Genomic DNA, 24,086 nt, shown 5'->3' with positions numbered 1-24,086 from the left:
GAGTGTCTGAAATCGACAGTCAAGCATGGTGGTGGTTCCTTGCAAGTTGAGGGCTGCATTTCTGCAAATAGAGTCTTTGGATTTGGTCAGGATTAATGGTGTCCTCGGGTACTATTTATCCGTCATGCAATACCACATCAGGGAGGCATATGATTGGCCCCTAATTTATTCTGCAGCAAGACAACAACCCCACACATACAGTCAAGGCCATTAAGAACTATCTTCAGTGTAAAGAAGAACAAGAAGTCCTGGAAGTGATGGCATGGCCCCCACAGAGCCCTGATCTCAACAGCATCCATGAAGAGACAAAAGGATTTAAGGAAGCCTACATCCACAGAAGATCTGCGGTTAGTCCTCCAAGATGTTTGGAACAACCCACCTAGAATAACTGATGCTGCCTTGATGGTATACCAAATATTGATTTGATCTAGATTTCTCTTCTGTTTATTCACTGCATTTTGTTAATTGGTGAAAGCTATTAAAACTTCTACTTTTGAAAACATTCTTAGTTTACAGCATTTTTTCCATATCTGCCTAACAGTACTGTATATCATGCGGACTGTTGTTTTCTTTAAAGACTATTAAACCATGGAGGCAAAAAATCAAGCCCTTTAGTTTTATTACCAGCACCAACAGGTGTTTTGACAGATAAAGACCCATGACCATGAAAGGTTTAATGAATTGTTAGCGTGTTGTTACATTTGTGCCATGTTAAACTGGAATATGACAATACATAGTAAACATTTGTATCAAGTATGGAGTTTAATTTAACTGTGCGATGGTCACATGGCACAGCCGAGGGTAGAGAAAGAAAGTATTTCATTTTATCTCTAACATAGATGGATTGGAGCAATGAAAATAAAAAGGTTAGATGATAAAGGAAGGATGAAATCTAATAAAAAATGTCCTGCATAATGGGAATGTGTGGTTACCTGCCTCTGTAAACAAATAAAAGTCACAGTGCAGCTAAAATTAATAACCAGGCCACTCCTCCGTCCCCCACCTCTGCCAGGATATTACAGGCTGAATGCTGTAGATAGAACTCGTTTCAAGAGACACAAAATCACTAGTTGTGTTAAGAATTAGAAAAATATGACAGTTCCTCTTTGTTTTTTAAAATGAGTCAGGAATCAAATAATGCATTTCTCCTGGCTGCTAGCAGTTAAATTTTTTTTTTTTTTTTTTCCCAGCACTCGCAATTTACATAGTCTGAATAACAGTCATTTGAACTATGCAAATGGAGGTAGGCAAATTATGATGTGTGTGTGTCATGGGCTCCTTGGCAGCCCTGACACACACGGGGACCAACATACAATATATCATTCATGACAAGCCATTATCCCGTATGAATAGAGAATTTATGGATATTTTTTGTGAAACTGTTGTATGAGGGTTACCATGTATTTATTTATTTATTTTTAGAACCGCATGTAACATGTCTGTTACGTTTTTGGTCCTCCACTCTAAGGAAGTGTACTTTTTGCTTGGTCACTGTTACAGCTGATAGCTATGTTATATTAACACTTTAATTATATTTTAATATGCATGTATTATCCAGACTATACTGTTGTTATAAGACTACAACTAATACTGCTTCTACTATTGTTGTTCAACAAAAGCATGTGTATTATGCTTGAGGCTCAGAGCACCACTGCATGAATGCAGCTTTGCAAAGCAGCATGTGTGACTGTAGATTCTTAGCCCTTTATACGTGAAACAGAACTAATATCTGTCAATTCACTTCTGCATTACACTTCTGTTATTTACTGTTAAACCTTTGTATTACTATTTGCATTTTGAGTGAAACATGAATGTCTCCTGGAATATGTTGAACAGCTTTTGTATTGTCAGTGGGGCTTTCAGAATTAATGCGTTAACGCAGATTAATCCATCATCATGATTAATCTGATTTAAAATTTTAACGCAATTAACCCTTCTGCAGCACAGAATGACTCTGAAAGTCTCTGGCAATGCATTTCGGGCAGTTTGTCCATGTAGAGTTACCGTGGTGCATGTGCAAATGGGCAGTTGTTCTGGTAGTCACAGGCAGCAGAACAAACCGATAAAGATGCAAGACGCTATTTCGTGTATCCATACGTATTTCCATGGGAAATTTAGGGACAAAAAAAAAAAAAAAGATGGAACAGTTGACTGTCATAGAGTATTATGCACACTCTGTAGGAGTTTTCTTTTCACCAAAGCACTTCCATCTTTAAATACCACATTAATATGAAGCATACATTAGTCTGGGATTCTGCTAGCACTGCAGCAAGTCACCCAGCTTGAGACAAACCAAGACAAAGGCAAGCTGGCAGTGCTGGCTTGCAAATATCTGGCCACTCCTGCAACCACTGTTGTGTGTGAGAGACTGTTCTCAGTTGCTGACAACATTGTAAATACTAAGTGTTAGCTCACCTCTTGGACAATGTCAACAAGTTAGTTTGTCTTAGTAGCTCCTGAAAAAGTAGTACCAGGGACACATAAATGTGGATAAATATTTGTTAAAAAAAGACAAAGAGTCAAGTTGTTTCAAGTTGTTTTAATGAAACTGTTGAAGGTGTTTAATAAACCAGTTAAGTGCAGACACATCTATTCTTTCTTGAGTCCATTTGCTTATGCAAAATGAAATGTGATTAATATAGATTAAAAATGAATGATATTTATTTGTGGTTAATCGAAATTAATCCACAGCAACCCTGTGGTTAATCCGATTCAAAATTTTAATGATATGACAGCACTAATTGTAAGACATTGTCAGGCAAGACTACTGTCATACCCCGATTAGTCATAACATCATTCTTACTGCGCCTTAGCCTGATTTGGAGGCCATGTCAACACCTTGAGCTCCTCAATCCATTCCTGAACTATTTTCTTTTCTGGCAGGGTATATTATCCTGCTTTGAAAGGCCACTTCCATCAGAGAATACTGCTCCCTTGAAAGTGTGCACATGGTCTGCAACAAGTAGTGCTACATGTCAAAGTAATATCCACATGAATACCAGGACTCAAGGTCTCCCCACAGATCATTGTCCAAAGAATCACATTGCCGCTTGCCTTTGTCCCATAGTGCATTCTGGCATGCATTCTCCACGTGATGCAAAATAAAATGTGACTCATCAGACCAGGCCAACTTGCACCATTGCTCTGTGGTTTCAGTTCTGTTGCCCACATGCCCATTGTAGGCGCTCGTGGCAGTGGACAGGGGTCTACTCCGATGCAATCTCCTACAAAAAACAAACTTTACTAACAAAATACTGTAGCTGGTCTGTATTACTGAATCACAAATGCCACAAATTAAATTGTACCAGCATGCATCAGTGAGCCTTGGCTGACTAGGAACACCTCGCAAGAATTACAGTCTTGGAGATTCTCTGACCCAGTTGTCTGTGAGCCTTGTCAAAGTTGCTCAAATCGTTCCACTTGCCCAACACGTGAACTTTGAGGACAAACTGTTCTCTAATGTCTAATACATCCATGTGGATGCTATTTAGGCATAAACCAACTAGACCAGACCAGACACCCACACCACATAACCATGACACTCCTACTGGCTTTTGCATAACTCAAGGAACAAGGAAAACAGCACAAGGTGTTGACCTGGCTTCCTAAAAGTATTTGTGGGATGCACTGGAACAACCATGATCCACAGAGTCCCCTCCCATCAACCCAAGTCCCCCAGCTAACAACATTCGGGATTCTTGTCTGTTGCTATTGATAAGCAGGTTTTGAGCCTTAGCTGTGCAAATCCCTGAATGAATTTGACACACCTGGACGATGTGTAACACTGTGGTATTTTTGAATATGAAGCTCGTGCCTTCCTGACACACTCCAGGAATAGCAATAACATGGCCCATTTAGTGAACACCTCAGGAGTGACTTTGTATTTGGCTTCATTGGGTCTCTTCAGACTGTGTCTTTTCACAGCAAATATCCATATCCAGGTGGTTCATCTTGATCCCTGCGTTTACACAGATGGATTAGGGAAGGAAAGTGGTCCTTTCCTTGGATGGCTGTGTTGGGCTCACTTTGCATCTCTGTGTTCTTCGTTACGCAGAACAAAAACCCCATCCAGATGTACTAGAGAGCTTTGATATTCCCTGTCTTTGGCAATCTGCCCCTGACTTGATTTTCATTAGAGATCAAAGGGGAAAAGCACAGTAAACAAATCCTTCTAAATGTCTGGGTATATACACACAAACACGCCATATGCACACAATACCTGCACTATTTATTTATCCCTTTTTGTTTTTTTTTTACGTGAGTTCGCCCACAGTAATTTAACAGGGATACGGGGAGCCGTGACCGAAAGCATAAACCATAATTAGCTTTCCAGCGAGAGGCTGTGGCTTTATCATGAGGTCATTTATTTGAATTCATGAGTGCATGTCTGCTGTAGGTAGCTTGACCCACAAGGCCACCCACCCACGCACACTAAGAGATGACTTTTGCTCTTTCATCTGACTGCTTGATTAAACTCCTGCGTCCATTCCTTCTCTTTAGTACTTTGAGCCGATTTGGCGGCAGAAATAAACATTCAGCAGCATCAAAAATATTTATTGAAGTTGCCTAAGCCTTTTATATAACACTATTTTAGACTGTAAATATGTAAATGCTTTTTTTGTGTGTGTGTGTGTGTGTGTACACATTTATATCGGTTTTGCAAATCGTATCCTATTATGGAATTGGTTTTGGGGCTCTGCAGAGTATGGGTATTTTCTTTTGTTCTCTCACTAATGTTCAATCTTTTTTAGTTGACTGTCTGTATAAATAATGGCACATTACTGCACATTAAAATAATTATTTTTATAGGAAATCTGCCAAGGAGATTACAGTGTTTTTATAGCCCCGAGTAGTGTCTGCAGGTCTTCCTGCTTGACTGCAAGTATAATCTAGGCAGAGCAGTAGCCTGTAAAGTGCTGTATTCTGCAGTACAACTCCTGTATTTATGAATTTTGAGGGGTACAAAACCCCGGGGTGAATTTAAAAAATAGAAAAGCAGTCACTGTTTCTTGTACATGTTTATGTATTTTAACTCTCAGCTACTCTTACTGTGTCTGACTGAGGTCACAACCTTTTTTCTGTTTTTTCTGTTTTTCCAGCTCTGGCGAGGCCCAAGGCTGGCACAGGTCACGTTGATGCTGGTGAGAGCTCTCCAGTACTCTCCCTGCCACCTGCTCCTGCACTGCTCCCACCTGCTCAGACGCCATGGCTATGAGCAGTGACCCTGGCTGTGAGAGTCTGGATGCCAGCTCTTCCACGCCGACCAGTAGCCTCACAGACATCATGGCCGCCATGACCACTAAAGACTCGGGCGGCTCACCTGCAAATGGCGAGAGAAACGGCGGGGCCCAGCAAGATGGGGCTCAGGCGAAGAGGACTCATCCGGTTCGACCTCACCTGACCGGGAGGAAGCTGTCGCTGCAGGAGCGGGGCACGTACCTATCGTCGGGCTCCGGAGGAGGTTACTCGCACATTTCCCCTCGTGTGGCTCGCAGGCCTACAGTGGAGTGTAAACGTGTATCCATATCAGACTCTCAGGTGAGGAGGTCATTTTTGCATATATTGTATCAAAATGGATCTTTTAACCACTTAGCTTCACAAGGAATAAGAGATTTTGCTTTTGCTTTTGCAGCAGCAGCAGCAGCAGCAGTATTAGTGTGTGATATGCACAGAAGATATCAAGGCTGACTATACAGTAAAGACAAATGCAAAAGCAAATTCTTTTGGAAAAATCCCCAATCATTACTCCTGAACCTTTCATTCTGCAGTCTACAGTCCTCTAATTTGGAAGTGTGGATATGCATTTCTGAATTTGGATGTGACAGGTGGTACCATAGCAGGGAGTGAGATACAAACGGACAGAAAGCAGCTCTGTCGTGCTTCGCGAGAGCCTATAGCTCAGTAGCTCTGAGTTATCACATTTTGATTTGCGTTAATGCATCATTATCCCAGCTGCGATCACGGATGTGCAGTCTGTATAATTCTCCTCCTCTGCACTGTGAGTAGATGTGTGCCATAATGACATTGTGCTTTGGCTATGACAAAAGCCCCATTGACTGTTTTATTAGAAACAGGAAATGCATTCTGGTCGGCCCTGCACTGGTGGCTGCAGCAGAGAAGTGAGGGGACGGGGTAGGAACAGCTAATTGTTGAGATTTGTCACAATGATCATGTGGATCGTTTGTCAGGTCTGTCTGTTTAAACAATGTGAAATATGATGTAGCTTTGGTGGCAGCTGATGCCTCTCTGACTGCTGTTTTACAAGCTGTAGTTTCAGATGTATGATGGATAGTATGATGTAGATGTTCAGATATAAACTTGGTGACTCTATTTCCCTTGCAGTGCTGAAAATTGGCACGTTGCTGTTAATTCGTTGTCTTATTTATTTTAATTTTTTTACTGTACATTTAGTAAAAAATGCATTTTTTTTTACCTAATGTACAGTGTTTAAAAAAAAGAAAAAAGACAACGAATTAACAGCTTCTAAAACTACATGCCTCATTGCCTGCTTTCCAGATATCCAGGTAGACAGGAGTGAGCTGTGCTGACAAACCCATAGCAATTCACACAGCAGATCTGAGCTAGGGGAAAGTTCAATGCTGAATATTTTTCCAAGGAAAACATGTGCTCCAAAGCTGAAATTTCGGAGTGCATATTTTAAGGGAACTTTAGGGCCACAACGAAAATGTGTCATGTCATGTTTATTTCCTTAATTCATTCTCCATTCTGCCCTAGCTGGCTCTCCCACAACAGCATGTTGGCTGCTGGCCTCCTCTACTATATCTCCGTCTTCATTAGCTCCAGCTATTTCATCATGTCATTGTTTTACTGCTTTAGCTGCCACAGAAAATACAAAGTGCAAATATTCTAAACATTGTAATTGGATGGGACATCAATCTGGTAATCAGTTTTCCTCCACTTCCAGGTAACCTGTTTTGCTAATAGCTCTGGTCCAAACTGTCTAAACAACATGGACAATGGGTCCCCACAAGTTGCCATGCCAGTGACTTAAAGGAAAATGTTTCTATAGCGTCAAAATAACTAGAATGAAACAAAAATTCTCAAACAATTGGCACATTGATATGCACCAGTATTATATTAACTATCTAAAATTACAGGGGGAAAACTTTTGTGTTTTTATTTGGCCTAAGTCCCATCCATTAAGGGAGGGAAATCTGTTTTGGGTCAGTCCTTTGTCCTGAACATAATGATGTTTTGAGTGTGCACAGAGAGGATGGTCTATGCGCAGACTGTCTGTTGTGTTAGTGACACACTGTTTTTCTTTTTTTCACCTTTTAAATTAGCGGTCAATCATTATTGATATATTATGCAAGAAGGCACATGGAAATCAGTGAATGGGAAAATAGAGACAAAAATGAAATTACAGTGTTTGGAAACCCAGTTCTCTTAAGTGGTTTTGACAGTGCCATCGGCCCTCTGACATCCTACTGTCACCCTTGCCTTGCGAAATCTCCATAATTTTGACTCTGCTTTTAAATTTGATGAGCAGATTAGCATTTTTAAATTAAGACTTCTAAATAAAGTTAAGTCCTCCTGCAAAATTTTGAGAGGATAATACACACTTTTATCATTCACTTATTTAAACTTCTGTAACTCTCTGTGGTTTGGGCTGCACCACTCATCAATACGCCACCTGCAGGCTGTATAGAATACAGCAGCCCGTCTTTTTGGGGAAAAAGTGAAGAGATCACATTACACCAGTACCAGACTCCCTACAGTAGCTTCCAGTCCATTTTAGGATTCATTATAAAATTTTATTACTTGTTTTTATGAGTCTTAATGGCCCAGCACCATCTTATCTGTTAGAATTACTTTGTCGCCACACTCCAGCCACTGAGCACTGAGATCAACAGACCAGCCGTTACTGGACCTCCCTAGATCCTGGCTCAGACACGGAGTCTTTTCAGCGGTGGCCCCTAAACCCTGGAACAGTTTCCTATCAAAGCTGCCCAGTGTTTGGAGCTTTTAAATCATAATTTAAAACCCATTACTTCTCGCTAATCCAAGTTGAATGAACAATCTTCAATTTTATTGTGCAAACACAGTTTTTATTGGAAGCTTTACTTTGTTTTATTGGTTTTATGGTCTATTTAAGCTCTTTATAATTTATATATATTCCGCTTAAAAAAATAAACTTTGACTTGACTCTGACTTGACTTGACAACAAAGGAAGTGTCATTCAAACACAGACACAAAATGGTTTTTTCAACAATAAAACGTGACATTTTGGACAATTGTTAAAAACCTCCTGCTATGAGTTCTGCCATCTGGCAATCCTTGTGCTCCCACACTGATGGATCATGGAGATGCTTGTAGAGAGACCATGCTGCTCACAGGCTTGTGCCCCAAGCTCACCCCATGTGCACATGAGTCAGCTTACAAATATTCATGTAACATCCAGTAGTAACTGGTCCTGGCCACGAAGTAGCCTCAAACGTCAACCATAGTGTTAATTTGATATGTACAGAACAACCAAAAAAGATTACTGATTATCATTACTTACATCACATAGACAACACTGAATTTAAAACTTTGAATATCATATCACAACTACAAGGGTTATCATGTGGCTGTGGGTTACAACCGATTCTCAATTCTCCGCTACCTTTTTTCAGAGCGAGCATTAAAAATTCATGACATCTGCCAGAATGCGGAATGCCTCTGAATTTAACAGACTGCTGCCACAGTCTCACGGACCTGTCACCGTGTCCTGTCCTATCTGAAAATGGAGTTGCATCTCCAGTACTGAACCTTAAAAAGGGACTCTTGTGTTGCTTGTATTTTGCTACTACTCACTGCATCTAAACTGTGGCACAGCAAAGGGGGAGAGAGACTGCAACTTTTCCTGCTTGCACAAACATAAGTTATGATTGCTTTTTTTATTTTTATTTTTTTTTCCCAGAGTAATGTATTTTAGACGATGACCATTGTTGTTTTTTACTTGTGGAATTTCGGTTTGTCTGTCCCTGCAGTCTGGGCAGGTACACAGACATTTTCGTGTAGTTTATGGTTTCATAGTATAAAAACAGCAAGTTAGTTTGAGAATGATTAAGGAGGACTCACACCTATATGTGTTTCATTCACACCTCTACTAAAAACAATAAAATAACCCCTCTATAATTTGGGAAGTCCAGCAATAAGTCACATGAGAAAATACTTATATATTTACTTATACTTATATAATCTCTCCTTACTTCCCACTGTAGTGCTACTGTCTTTGTTTTGTACACATGGTGAATATATCATTTTTTAAGTTTTATAACACAATGACATCTCTGAATTGTGGTTTATAGTAAATATAAGGGAGTGGCAAAACAAATTACATTAAATGTGTGCCATCATATTTGGTTTGTGTCACAACGGGATGCAGGGGATGTATCGGAATGCGAGTACAGAAAGAAACGTAACAAGACCACTGATCCAGTTGAGTCATCATTTACAGTTACATAACCGCAGCTTTAGACACAATGACTTAATTGGACTGCTGTACAGAGATAATACACACAAACTAAACAGCGGCTGACAGGAAACAGACATTCTTACATTACCTACCTCAGCAGTGAGGACTGTGACTCTGACTGTGCAAAATGGATTGCAGAAGTCCTTCACTGATAAGTATCTGCTTGTACACAGAGACGATGTGGCAAGCTATTATACCAAAACTGTTGAACATAAAATACCCTTCTGTTATGTCTGACTGTCTGTACGTTGAATTAGTGGCTGAAAATGAGTGCTTGAATCACTCTAGACCGTATAAACATCTTTTGGCGCAGTGATCGCATCTGCTACCAAACATGATTTTAAAATGACAGGATCAGAAAATTAATTTACGCTTACAGGATTTAAATACTATGAAGCACAAATTTCCCCTTTCAACCAATATTTCCTGGGGCTGGTATGCTATTTATCATAACGCATGGTCATTGATTTTGCCGTCTCAGTGGCAGTGATCTATTTGTTATGCACCGATATTGATCTGTTGTTGAGTAATGGACGGAGAAATGCGGAGACTTTGCTATTGGGAGGATCCCTATTAGCTGGTACCATAGTTACCAGCTACTCTTCCTGTGGTCCAAGGAAAGACAACAAAAGTACAAAAGAGTCAATCACATTATCTACAGTATATTACATTTGCAGATACAATTATAATATTCAGTTTCTTTTTAAATGCCTGTTTATTTCCAACGAACAAGAGATAATGAGGCAGATAATTCTAGTGAATTATTGCTCTTTATTTAAAAGAATGTGATAAGGCATTTGTTCTGGGGTGAGCTCATCTTTAGTGGCAGATGTCCAGAGCACAGAACAATGAGCAAGGTGACACAACATCAAACTCTGCATAGTCTGACACAAGAGGGGTCGAGCAACAAGGAACAGGAAGCACATTTTCCTAGAGATACCAACAGCTTAGGGTTACAAGATAACGTCTTGAGATAACGTGTTAATGTCTTGACCCTATTAAAATTCTCTTGTTTTTTGAATATTAAGGACTACTTTATTACAAGAAATCCAACCATGCAGAACTTGCAACTCCTTAAGAACATAATTCAATTATTCAAAGGTGTAGGGTAATATAAGGTTGAATCATCTGCATAAAACATAATTTTTGCTTTTTCAGTAGCCCAAACAAGATCATTAATGAAGACATTGAACAGTAACGGTCCAAGGCAGCTGCCCTGAGGCACCCAACATACTAGATCCAAACTATTAGATATGCCACCATTCAAATGCACCTGTTGCGATCAAGAAGACAGATAGTTATGGTTCCACATCAATATCAGAGGTCCAAAATCATAACATCCAAGTTTCTTTATCAAGAGAGAGTGGTCGAGCAACTCAAAGGCAGCAGTTAAATCTAACAGCACAACCCCCACCATCAAAGAATTGTCAATTGCTCTGAACCAGTCATTCGTCATTTCTGTGAAAACAGTAGACGTGGAGTGGCTTCATTTATAGGCATGCTGAGACGTAGATATTAAATTATTTGTAAAGAAATAATCAATAATCAATACATTTGCATTCATACATCTTTTTCCAGAATTTTGCTCAGGACAGGAATTATGCTGATCGGTCTCACTAAAACCAAATTTGTTATCTTTGGATATTGTGACAGTTTTAACTGTGTTCCACAACAAAGGTGTTTTGCATGCACAGAAATTTCTATTAATGATCAAGTCACTGGAAATTAAGAGTAACTGGCAGTTATCCTTAACAATTTACTATCCGGATTATCTGCTCTGGCTAGTTCATTGTCAGGAAGGCAGGAAGACTACTTCTTTGACTTCAACCCAATGAAATTCAATAGTACAAATTTTATTCTTCATTCTAATATTACTGATTATATAATTTGATTTATAGCTGTCAGAAATATCCATACTTACGCTAAATTAAGTTTTGTTTTTATAATTAGAAATTATATAATTGTCTTTAGCTTTAGTGAGAGCAAAACCGTTTGATTCCACAAAGGGAGGACAAACACTAGTTTTCCGGCCCATCATTTCATTAAAAACACTCCAGAGAATCGTACTATCTTGTTTTCATTATTTAATATATTTTTATAGTAATCCCTCTTTTTCATTTTAATTAATTTTGTGGCCTGATTAGACATGGAGCACTTACGGCTGTCCTCAGTTAATCCAGATCTTATAGAAACCTTCTTAACAACATCCCTCTTTGTCATTAAATTCAATTCTCTAATGTGTTATCAATCGATAGGGCTCTTTTATTCTCGATTGTAAACCTTTTCAAAGGAGTATGCTACAATATTCATGTACGTTTGAATGACAAATAACGAAGGGCAGCCTCAGAGTTCTATACATCATACAGATACATCACTCCAATTTATACATGATATATCTTTGATAATGCTACAATACAATGCTACACATAAGAAGTCATAGAGGAAAAGGTAAGGTGTGAAGTGTAGAGGAATAGTCTACTGTGACAGCAGGAGCAAAAACAAACAAAAAAAAAGCCCTCGAGGGATTTGTTGTGACCCAGTGAAGCATTTGGGTTTGCTTTATGCAAGCAGTGCATGCATGTGTGGTAGACATATTTAAAGCTTTCTGCGTGGCCCTCTTTATCCATCAGCCTTGACAGAGTATTAACTGCAGTGCCACATCCACTGAGCATGTGCTGGCAAACTGTGAACCCAATGGAAGCCCTCCTACTGCTCTTTTCTTTGGATTCTCCTCATTTGCCCTTCTGCTTTATCCTTCGCTGCCCTATTTTCTTTACTCTTTTTTTCTCTTTTCAACCAATCAAACCAATCCTTTTCTAAGTTGCACTTACCTTCTAAAGCTTCTATCTTCTATTCTCTTCTCTCCCTTTGTTATAATCCCTGCCCACAGTACTTCGCACCATCATACCCTGCAGTGCATAACCCTGCGATGCACAATCCCCGCATCTCCTGTACCGCCAACAGTAATATGCTGTATAAGCTACATAACCATCATGTTATGTAACAAACACATAATGTCATATTTTCTAAAATACCTTGCCTGGTGGTGGTCTGTCCTACACTATGAGTCGGTGCTGGACTTTCATTCGTGCCACATTGCTTCTGTGTTCTCCTACCACCTCTCATCCTGTAAACACATTCCAGTATCGAGCCTCAGGCGCTGTTCTCGCTCATAAGACATTGCCACCCCCAGCTGTAATGAGAGAACCACTTTCAATCCATTTTTTTTTTTTTTTTATACAGCTACATCTCCTTCACTTTCACACTTATATCCCTGCTCACTTTCTGCTCATTTACTTTTGGCGTTTCCACGGTCTGTGTAGTCCGCCACTCAGGCTCATCCCCTTGACAAAATGCTTCCCCACCGTCAAACTCTCACCTTGCCTCCCTCCTCCTCCATGTCCTGCTGCGGTCTGCTCTCCTGTGCCTTGGCCCTGGCTGACTCTGAGCTGTAGCAGTGGTTGCCATGGAACAGCAAATCAGCCATTTAAGCGGTAGCACTCTAATGGATCTACAGACAGTAAACAGAAACTACAGACTGCATCGTTACCTACATCTCAGAAATAAAATACTAAGCCCACACATGCATATACACGCACAGATATACACGTACAGTGGGAACATTTTGTTCCTGCATCAAATACAGTCCTGTTTCCTTTTGCTTAAATTTTGAAAGAGTGAACTGATGGTGTTTACGCTGATGTAGATTTAGACCCATCCTTTGTCTTCTCCCTTTTACAGGACTGCATCCAGTTGAACCAGTATAAGCTGAAGAGTGAGATTGGAAAGGTGAGTTTGTTTGTTTCTTTTTTTTTTCCTTTTTACCTCCAACCACTTTAGAGTGGTTTGAAAAAATAACAGCAGCAGCTCCTGCAAGGGTGGCCATTTATAAGTGAGACACCAAAGTCATTCACAGCATGTCAAAACTAGAAGTCATGAGTTGTCTTTATTATATGCTTTGCGCAAATTTTACTAATCTCCTGTGGGAGAAAGAAAGGTCGCTTTCAGGTCATATTCTCGGAACCGCTCAGGTCATATCCTCCAGTGTACCGTTAGTTTTACCTTTACAAAACAGCGAAGGTAATGCGATTTAATATATCTACAAAATAGTTATTTTTTCTCTAAATCTTTCTTTTTAACTGGCGAAGTTCTTCTTTTCTAGAAACATCTTCCTGTCGTTGACAGAAATACATGTACAGCCTTGCTTGCACTGCTGCATGGCAGACTTGTTAGCTAACTGCTAGCTTCAGCATTGCTATGCTAGCATCTTGATGAGTAGCAGGTTATTGCTGCTTTTAAAGGGATAATGTGAGCTCTAATTTTTTTATGACATGGAAAGTCACAAAATGCTTCCAGCAGTAATGTCAGCTGTAATTGTTCGTTCGCACTGTCAGCCAGAGAGTGACAAGCTATGGTACATTTTCAATGGAAGCCGGCGATATGTAGCGTCACTGAGATGTACAGTGCTTGTCAAGGGACAAGCGTCAAGGAAGACGCGAGACATGAAAGTGGGTTTGTATAGGGCATTGGCTGTTAATCTAACACTGGGGAAAGCAACTGAATATGATTCCTTGACATTTCACGCTGTCTGAAAAGCAACTAAAACGATGAAGCCAGATCAGCTTTCAAGTTGCTGATCTTGCTTATCACATAGCACTTGACAAGTGTTGGATGTCAGCCAACGTTTTGGTCGCTACCAAGAGAGAAATACGCCATGAAAGTTGACTTCGCTTCAAGTTTTTTTTGTTGGTCCTCTAAAGCATCAACCAAACATATGGGTTTGCTTCACCCGTTTTCCATGTTATGGTATTCCAAGTAGCGATGTGATAGCAACAAATTGTAATATATGCCCCCACATGCTTGCCCCCACAAGCATGTGAGGGCAGTGCTATAATCTGGGGTAGCTGCAGTTGCTCAGGTCTAGGTAGCAAAACTATGACCAAATAATGCGCTCAGCTGACTACATGAATATACCAAATGGCCAGGTTATTCCATCAATGGACTTTTTCTTTCCTGATGGCATATTCCAAGATGAAAATGCCAGGATTCATGGACTCAACTTGTGAAAAAGTGGTTCAGGGATCATGACATCATTTTCACACATGAATTGGCCCCCACACAGTCCAGACCTTAACCCCGTCTTTTGGATGTATTGGAGAAGGCTTTGCAGAGTGGTCAGACTCTCCCATTGTCGATACAAGCATAAGATGTAAGAACACCACTGCTAGGTTACTATTGGCCTGTACTTACAGTTTAGCAAGAAAGAGACTGGGTAACCTTATGTGTGGAAATGCAAAATGCAAAGACAGGATGAAAGGAGGTCACTGGATTATCAATATTATCCTCCAAATTATTGTTAAACTTATGAACTTGCCCCTTAATTAAATTTCCATTTACCAGGTTGTGAATACCACTAGAACGGGGCAATAATACAGAGTTTTCTTGTGAAGATGGTAAGAGCAACCCGATTTAAAAACAGTTTGAATGTTAGCAGTGTAGCATTTGCTGATTAGCACACTACAAAGTAGACCTGAAGGTAACGCCAACCTAATGCACCTTTAAATGGACATTTATGCACCTTTAAAACCATCCAACTTTATTTAGCTGCTTTAAACGTTTAGTCTGCTTTTTTTTTTTGCACGTATTGGAGAAAAAGCAAGTACAAACTCACATCCTGGGGACGTGTGTGTGTGTGGGAGGAGCCATTCTGTGCTGCCAAGGAATAAAAATGTTGCCTTTGAATGGAAATGGTGCAGCCTTGAAAACATTCTGTCAGTATGGTGTTGGAGTCTGTTCATGAGTAGATGCTTTAGAAATCTTAAAAGAAACTTTGTGTTTTTGTTGTTTAACTCCACATTGAAGCAACATAGTAAGAACACCAATGTTTCAGTATATTCATACATCTTGAATTGTCTGGTAAAGAAGGTCCACACATAACAATCTATTTTGCTGTATTGCAGGGCTCCTATGGTGTGGTCAAACTTGCCTACAATGAAGATGACGACAAATATTATGTAAGTTGATCCAGTCCTGTTTACATTTCAGTAACCTCTTTCTGATTAACTGGTGAAATACATTCCCTCAGCCACACAGTCACAGTGGTGTTTTTGTGAGCTTTCATCAAGCCTCTCAGCATCTTGTCTAGACAGGAGACCCATGCTATTGATTTGTCTCTTACTCCTGGTTGCTTACTGGTGAGCTTCATCCCTCAAACTGCATCACTTGCCTCACAAGATTCTTGTAAATAAAAGTGGCCTCTGGTGCCATTTAAAGTGGATCCAAGACTTTTTCATCTATCTTCAAAGCAGTGCCGTTGCTGCTGTGTATATCAGCTACTTTGAGTTCAGTTTCCAGTGGAAAGCCTGGATGTGAGCCAGCACACAGACTCAAGGTCATTTTAGGTGTTTCCATCAAGGTGATTCGTTCCAGCAGGAACTCGGCGATCTCACCCGTTATGAATGTAAACTGTTTTATGACTTGACATAACTAAGCTTCCCTGTAAAGTGACAACAAATAAATTGTTTATATGAGTCATGCCCCTTAAGCTGCCAACTCTGAATGGCTTTAAGATGTACTTTTGAACTGGAGCCGGGAGGAGCTCGGAGCTAAACACAACCCGATATCAACACGGGAGCATGTAAATGTGCTGATGCAGAAGGGTAAACAACAGGGTACTTGTGTGAGGCCACAGAAGAGCCCTACTACACAGTGAGTGAAAGATTAAAGTGTGCTTATATGAACTTTGACTCTTGAGTAGAATGATAATTCTGGTGTTCAAACAATGTCAAAATGAATCTCTTCAGATCTTACTATATCCCTCTTTATACTGCCCATTTGTAGAGTAATTTTTAAAAGGCAAATATTCGCAAACTTCAGGTTGCCTATAATGACTGTTTATGAATTTCTGATGAGAAAACCTAGGTGGTGCCGTGCGAATAAGCTGTTTTGTCAAGTGCGAGTTCCTTTCATGCTCTTTTGAGGAAACTAAAGTATAAATCAATTTGTTGATTGAATGGTTCTCATAATGTTGCTATACCGCTGTTATCTAAACCTGGTCTCAGTGATGTGAGATATCAGTCAGTCATGTGGAAACACTGGTAAGACTGTCTCCTGTAATTTTTAGGAATCTTAGACCCAGGGTCTAATTAATAAAAGTCTATCCAATATCTTAAACTACCTGTAGAGTGCCTCAGATACACACCTGGATGCAGCTTAGCACATCCAAATGATATTTCATTTAATTGTCCTACAACATTTTCTGTTAATTCCCGAAAGCAACATATTTTTCATTGTACTGTTTATACTCTACAGCTCAGGGAACATGAGGCTTCTGGGTTGGCCTACAAGACAAAATACAGCTGAGAAAATTTGGGGAATTCAGTTATTAGTTTCAGCAAGGATACATCAGTTGCACAAGGCTTTGTGAAGACAGTAAAGTATTATATACAGCAAAAGTGGTAAATACAAGGACACATCCCTGAGGTACCCCTCCGAGTCAGCACCAAGGGTAACAATGTGGACCTAAAAACAAGACAAACTGATCCTGAATGATACCACTGATGTACACATAGTTCTTCACACAACTGTTAAAGATAAAAAAAAAAGATCAGTTGCATGAGGGTAATTAAATAATTAAAAATCCTGGATAAAAATGTCACCGTTGAAGTGGGTTAACTGTAGCAACTTTGAAACTGTAAGGAACAACGCCAGCATTTCTCAAAAGTTCAACTGTGTGTTACAGGGCTGATGAAGAGAATTCACTGTGTGTTTGAGCTGAAGATGTCACGACACTGAATTTTCTTAGTTTTTTTGTGATTGGAGTTTGAGTTTTGTACTTATTTCTTGTTCCGGGTTATGTTCTTCCTGTTTTATTTTGAAAAGATTATTTTCCCAACTGTGATCTCATCACAGCCCTTGTGTGTGTCTGCTCACCTTTACAGCACATTTTGTCCTTTAGTTTTGTAAGTCCTGACTGTGAATTGTTAAACCTGCCTTTCCTGACTGCGTGCCTTGCATTTTGGGCCCTACCTTCCTTGCAACACCTGTGACACAATATGAGCAGGATTGAACCCATTTGAATTGTGGGAAATATAGAACACAGTGTTTTGGTGCTTGATCCACACTAGAGAGTACTCTATTGAGACTTCTGCATCTTCAGATTTTATCATCTCTTTTTATTTAATTCATATATTTAATGAAGTGCAACACAAAACTTCTGAATTACTCCTTTAACCAAAGAGACAGTGTGTTAAAAAGTGTGGTTTCAACCAGGTGTTTTGGTTTAAATTGCAAATTTGGGCAAAGTTTCTGTCAATTGGAGAACTGCAAATGGATAAAAACATGAGATCTGTGTGATGAGGAAACATTTTTTCTACATGGTTTGGCTGGCACTCTTTTAATTACATCACATTGCTGCACCCCCTTCCTCTATAATATTTGAATGGCACCCAACTACAGAATTAGTGCCAACAGTAATTCATGTCAATGGACTCCACTCATATTAATATTCACTCACAGAGTCCTTTATGCTGTACACCCACCATTAGCCCTGATCATAAATAAATCTTGCTCTCCAACTGCTCTCACACAAGTACGTTTTCTTAAAACCTCATCAGAACACAGTACAGCTGTCCATATAGTGCATAGAAATGGAAGAAAGAAGATGTTGCAGTATGATAAATCCTAGTTGACATTAAAGCCTTACATTCATCAGAATAACTGGGAGATTCTTGAAAATGAGAGAAAAAAAGACTTTCTTCTCCCTCAATATGGCCCATCAGTCCCTAGAATTGTCAAGCCTGCCTAAGCTGGTACCTCTCTACTTTGCTGCATATGCATCCACATCTGGTTCTCAAGTTTTTAGTTCAGTCTCTTTGAAAGTTTTCTCATTTGATGCGCATTGTTGATACTGAGAGAAAATGCTACTTTCCAGGAGAGACTGCGGGTTACTGCAGGACGCATCTGAAATAATAATGACACAAATTAAGTGAGGAGGAGATGAGTAATCACTGCATTGAAGGGTGATTCTATTTCCTGGCAATCTGAGTTGGCTGAGCACTAAACTGATTGGAATCTTGCAGCCCACGTACAGTATGCACAAATATCACGCGCATAACATAATCAGGAAAGATTTAAAAAATAAATAAATAATAATAAGTTAGGTAGGCCTGCTGTTAGTTCTATTCAGTTTAATAACACAAAGGCTGTATGTTAAAAAAAAATCTCTTGTTCTAAGCTTAGCACTCAGTTAACTAAATCCAGCCTCCTGATAACGATGTTGGTGAAGCAGCTATGGTGATTGCAAATAGCCCATTTTTGTACTTGACAATAAAAGAATGTGGCAATTGTTTTAGTAACACAGAAGTCCAAGTGAGTGTTCAAGATCATGCACATTACTAAAGCTCTTTCAGCCACACGTGTTTGTTTCAGCATCCCGCATTGTATAATTACTGTGCTCACAACTTGATTGGCAGGCATCCAGTCATGATTATGCTGTTTATCAGAGGGGCAAAGTAAACCTAAATCATACCATATTCACGCAACTCATTTAAAAAAAAAATGTGGTGAAATTCAAGTGCTAATTATTTGCAGGTTTTTGCTCTCAAAGAGTTTTTATCCTCCTCTCATTTGCTTAATGAGTCCTTGTTTCTCCAAGCCTCTTTCCGAATATAAAAAACCCTAAATCCAGTGTGTACTCATTGCAGTTGTATGTATGAATGTTTTATATAAAATGGTAAATGTAGCAATGTGCGGCACTTTTTTTGCAGATAGATTAGTAATAACAACCTTTAAAGCATAAAACAACATAAACTCAAATGACAAAAGTATCAAGTTTCTTATCCTTTTTTTCATTAAATCAAATGCTGTTTGTGAAACTGATGTCTTAGTGAAGAGGTATTGTGACATTAAGTGAGTATTGATTCTTGTAGAAAATCCCAAGAGGGAAACTTTGTAGTCAACAAATTTGTTTATTCAAGAAAGTAAGCCAGGAATATAAAACATGATTACATATCTGCAAGTTGCACAAGTTAAATTCAAGGCTAAATTAGGGTCGAGTTGTTCGAAGGGTTTCTGATGTCGTTCAGTGCCTCATTTTATTTAAAAACTCACAGTCTGATCTTCACAACGCGTGTGTGCGGAAGTGGACCTCAAAAATAGAGTTCTTGTGGCTCGTCAGACTGGAAAAGGTTGAAGGAGATGCAAGACGACTGTTACCCTCCGCAGGAGATGTCAAATAACAAAGATCACATCAGAAGCAAGACACACGAAGCAAACATGTTTATGTGAGGAAACCCAAACATATCGTAGAACCGAAGCGGTTCCGTTAATTACAAACATGGTGCATAGTCCTAAATAGATTTGCCACATAAGTGAAATATACCATGGGTCAGGAGATTGCAGTAAAAGGAGCAGAAGGCCAATAGAGATTTTCAGCTTACTTTTTACCCTGGAGCTTAATCCAGTCATGCTGTCAACACTGAATAAAGGTTACCTCATTCAGTCTTTTGTCAAGAGCTCATCTCTTGACAAATTTAAAGTGCAGCACAGGCGTCTTGTTTACTTATAAAGGGTCTAATCTGTGGATTAGAGGGATGGATGACTACTTTATGGTGCCGTGATGAAACGGTATTCTGACTTACATCAAGCTTAAGCCTTTTTTTCTTCTTTTTTTTTCTTTTTTTTTTTTACTTTCATAACAGAAAATATGGCTTCTGCAGTTTTGGTTGCATTTATCATTGTCATTGTTGAGTTTGGTAAAATTAATTTGCTGACTTAATCTGCGAAGACACAGCTACACCTGCCCACACAGTCAGATTTTAGCTCTGGCGATGGAAGCTTTTTACTAGAGCTCCGCCATAATCATTTATTGCCCCAGTAACGGACTCTGGACATAGTATTGTCATTTATGTTAGTATAATTGTAATGCAGTAATTCAGAACATCACCGGGCAGTTGGAACAGTTTGATGTGCAGCAAAGAGATGCTTCATTTCCCCACATTAACTATCCTCCCACAAGTCTGTATACGCACACACAGGCAGCACACCATGGAAACTGTACAGGGGAGGATCTGCTTTCACGCCAAACCTGGTTTCTGCATGGTTATAGCCATGGCGACCACAGTTTTAAAAGATTTCACTGACACAGTTGGTGCCGTTAAAATAGTGAAAACAACATGTTCCACCTTTACATGTATTCCCAATCTGTGAAATCAAACTGGCATTCTGACAGCGTGAAAGAGTCCAAAGTGCAGTAAATTATATCTACTTTCTCTCTCTGTTTATTTTTTTCCCCAGTGACCAGTTCCTTCTTGGATTTTTTTTTTCTTTTTCCTTTTTCATCTATGCCTGATCAGGGAGTTTTCAGAAGCTTTGAAGTATAATTTGGGGAATAAAAATAGAGTTGGACGGCTAAGCGAAATTTGGGCTGGTTTGGGGTCATTTTGGTGGATTACTTTTTAATGCTGATTTGAGATGAAATCAAAGTGCAATTTACAGTGTGTGGGTGTTTGTAAGCTCACTAAATGTGGACTACTTATGCCTCTTTCAAATGAGTAGAGAAGCTCCATCTGCCCACCATTAGCAAACGACTGGTGGTTGACTGCTGTAGTTCGTTGCTGGATGATTTCTATGATACTATTGCATTGTCTTTGATAACAGACTACAATGGTGTAAGCAATCACAGTGGTTAAAGTACTAAAGAAAGTATCAATCTAATATTTTTTGTGGTATTGTGTGCAGTTGGGCATTTTTTCAACAGATTTTGTGCTAGAGACCACTGGAAACCAACACTGAGAACGAAGTGTACAACCTTCAAATGCATTGTTCTCAATGCTCCCACCTCCCCCAGTTCCTTCTTGCGACGAAATGCCATTATTAATTTGAGTTTGTTATCACACAGTCACAAACGCAGAGTTGTCCTTGAGACAGCACTCAATGCTTTTTTCCATGAAATATTCAGTAACCTTGGACTTAAATTTTCAGACACTCCCCTGACCTTTTTACAGAGGAGAAAGACACAGATAACAAACACACTGGTACAAAAAAAAACCCCTTCATGTTTCACACTTTGATGTATGCTCGTGTGAGGACGCTGCTGAAGGTTGCATCAGCAGGAATGTCTCTGGTTAAATCTTCAGGGCGTTTTGTTAAATGATTTAATGTCACCTATGATATATAAGAGTTGGTATACCTGCTGCAACACTGTTTTTTTTTCTGTTTGGTGCTCCCGTGTATTATTTATTCGCAGTATGTGATCACACTGACTAATCCGAATCACCTTTTTCTTTCTTAGGCCATGAAATTGGTGTCAAAGAAGAAGTTAGTGAAGCAGTGTGGCTTTCCACGTAAGTCCCATTGCATTCTCTGTAAGAAAAGCAGCATAAACTCCCTGAAAGTGCACCATTGGAGACAACAAATAAGTGACTGTCTGACAGCAGTGTTTGCAAAGGATGTTAACCAATAATCCCAGTGCCACGTTAGGCAGAGTGACAGTATTTGTCAGTGACTAAAGAGATCAGACAGTGAGCACACCGACTATGCAGAATAGAAAACTAACACCATGCGTTACAAAACTGTACATTATGTAAAAGGGAAATAGGTTTCAAACCCATTTCAGCTTTGAAAGGCAACAACGCACTCATGAGAAACATTATTGGATTCTCCATCATGCAGTCGGCGTGCAAATTAACGTAATCAGTATTTGTTACAATTAATTTGCTTTTGAATGGTTTTACTTCATTATACAGAGAGTAGTTGTAATTCATGGAGATTAAGTGATATTTCTTTTTTTAGTAACTTTTTGTGGTGGTCTGCAGGTCGCCCACCTCCAAGAGGGCCGAAGGCAGCTCAAGGAGAGCAGCCCAAAATCTTAGGACCCCTGGAAAGGGTCTACCAAGAGATTGCCATCCTTAAAAAACTGGACCATGTTAACATTGTCAAGCTGGTGGAGGTGAGACCTACATGTCTTTTATTGGTTATGTTGAGCATAAAATGTAAATGGTTGCTGCACTTGCATTCCGAAAGCAACCCATCTATTAATTGTGTGGTGAAATGTTAGTATTATTTTGTTACTTTTTATCTTATTTTTTAACTCCCAGTGTTGACGTCCTTAAAGGTCAGTGAAGTAAGCATCAGTAAGCATTTTGTGGTTCAAGCATAAGCAGTTGCTGGCGCCAGAGACCTAGGGATGGCAGTGCTGCTTGGTCGCTCCACCACTTTGTTCCATCTGTTGGATTCTGTAGTGAAGCCAGGACCTCTGGATATGACATATGGACGTGATTCAGGTCAAAGAAGAGGGGATACTCAAGCAAATGGGGAAGAACAAAACGTTGACATACACGTGCCACAACCAAGAAACTGGATTATGTGTGTTTGTGATGCAGAGAAAAGAGTATTATCAGCCAAATGGAATTAGTATTCACGTTCAAAGCAGTGCAGCTATGACTTAGGCTTTAATCCATGAGTAAACATTCTTCTACCCTGAGATATTCATCGAAAGAACTCACACATATACATGAAATGCTAAACATATTCTGCTATTCTACTGAAAACGTAATGGAAATATTTAAGTTAAATAAATGCATTTTTGCCACCTTTTGATAAAAACAACAATATTTACTGAAAGAAAACATTAGCGTATAGCTAAAAGCAGGCTTGTGCACATTCTCATGCATGGCTTTAGGATGAATCGTTGTGTTTGTACATGAAGTGCCGGTACACATTTTGCAGATAGACCCCCCTCCTCAATGCATCACTTTTCTTACACTTGCTTTTTTCAGTTGAGGTGAGCAACAATGAAAGGTTTTCTGCAGAAGGAAAATGCGTCTCTTGATATTTCTGAAAATGCCACGTGTATGTGCAGGTTTCAAATCCACTGGGTTCAGGATAATCCTTTACCAGTGTGTCTTCAGATAACCTTCCCCATCCCTTTCCTCAACTCATGCTTCGTATTTACGTTGTATTGGTTTGTCAGACCAAAAAGGTGGATAAGCCCCGAACTGTCGAGGACAGCTGGCCGATATGAGATACGTCCACCCTCCAGTACATTAATCACACTCATGATGTGATATGTTCTGGAAAGACCAAAGCTTTCAGCCTTTAAATGGATTCTTATAGTTCAGCCTGGGGAAATTTCTGAAGATGGATAGAGTTTCAGTTTCCTCAGGCGGTTGTTCAGGGAAGGATGATGGTCGATTTTTAAGACGTGACTCAAGATGCACGCAGCTCCCTTGTGATATCATCAGAGTGTTTTTCAGCCCTGGCCAGATGGCGGGGCCACTGCTGCCATCGCTGGGAGTTGAGCTCTGGAAGTCAGTCAGTGGGAAAGCATTCTGGCTCACTTTTGTGAAGCGTGTGCCGAAAAGTGGTCATTTTTAAATAAAAGTCGAGTACTTCTGCTCCTGTGTGCTCCCTCCGGCACAGAAGACCCTATCTCATCTATCCCTTCTTTGTCCACCCTCGCTCTCACTCTCATAATGGGAGAAATATCTCCCTCGCTCTGTTCATCCGTTTAAATGGGCTGTGCTTGGGTTAGGATCACATTCATTAAGGGCATCCAAGTGATTCCTGCGAGATTGCAATCCAGTCCATCTAATTATGAAAAGAC

At 39.7% G+C, this 24,086-nt stretch overlaps 1 protein-coding gene across 2 annotated transcripts in view; it reads left to right on the top strand.

The window, feature by feature from the left end:
* The window catches only part of camkk1a (calcium/calmodulin-dependent protein kinase kinase 1, alpha a), a 58,609-nt gene that overhangs the window by 14,157 nt on the left and 20,366 nt on the right, over positions 1-24,086 (top strand). For both annotated transcript variants that reach the window (XM_047606455.1, XM_047606454.1), the window contains exons 2-6: positions 5,100-5,538; positions 13,223-13,270; positions 15,442-15,495; positions 21,774-21,825; positions 22,297-22,430. In XM_047606455.1, coding sequence (XP_047462411.1) covers positions 5,206-5,538; positions 13,223-13,270; positions 15,442-15,495; positions 21,774-21,825; positions 22,297-22,430 — 621 coding nt within the window. In that variant the 5' untranslated portion in view covers positions 5,100-5,205. The remainder of the gene's footprint in view (positions 1-5,099; positions 5,539-13,222; positions 13,271-15,441; positions 15,496-21,773; positions 21,826-22,296; positions 22,431-24,086) is intronic.

Source organism: Mugil cephalus, chromosome 15, assembly GCF_022458985.1.
Source record: "Mugil cephalus isolate CIBA_MC_2020 chromosome 15, CIBA_Mcephalus_1.1, whole genome shotgun sequence".
Classification (NCBI taxonomy): domain Eukaryota; kingdom Metazoa; phylum Chordata; class Actinopteri; order Mugiliformes; family Mugilidae; genus Mugil; species Mugil cephalus.
This window is presented reverse-complemented; position numbering and strand designations above follow the sequence as displayed.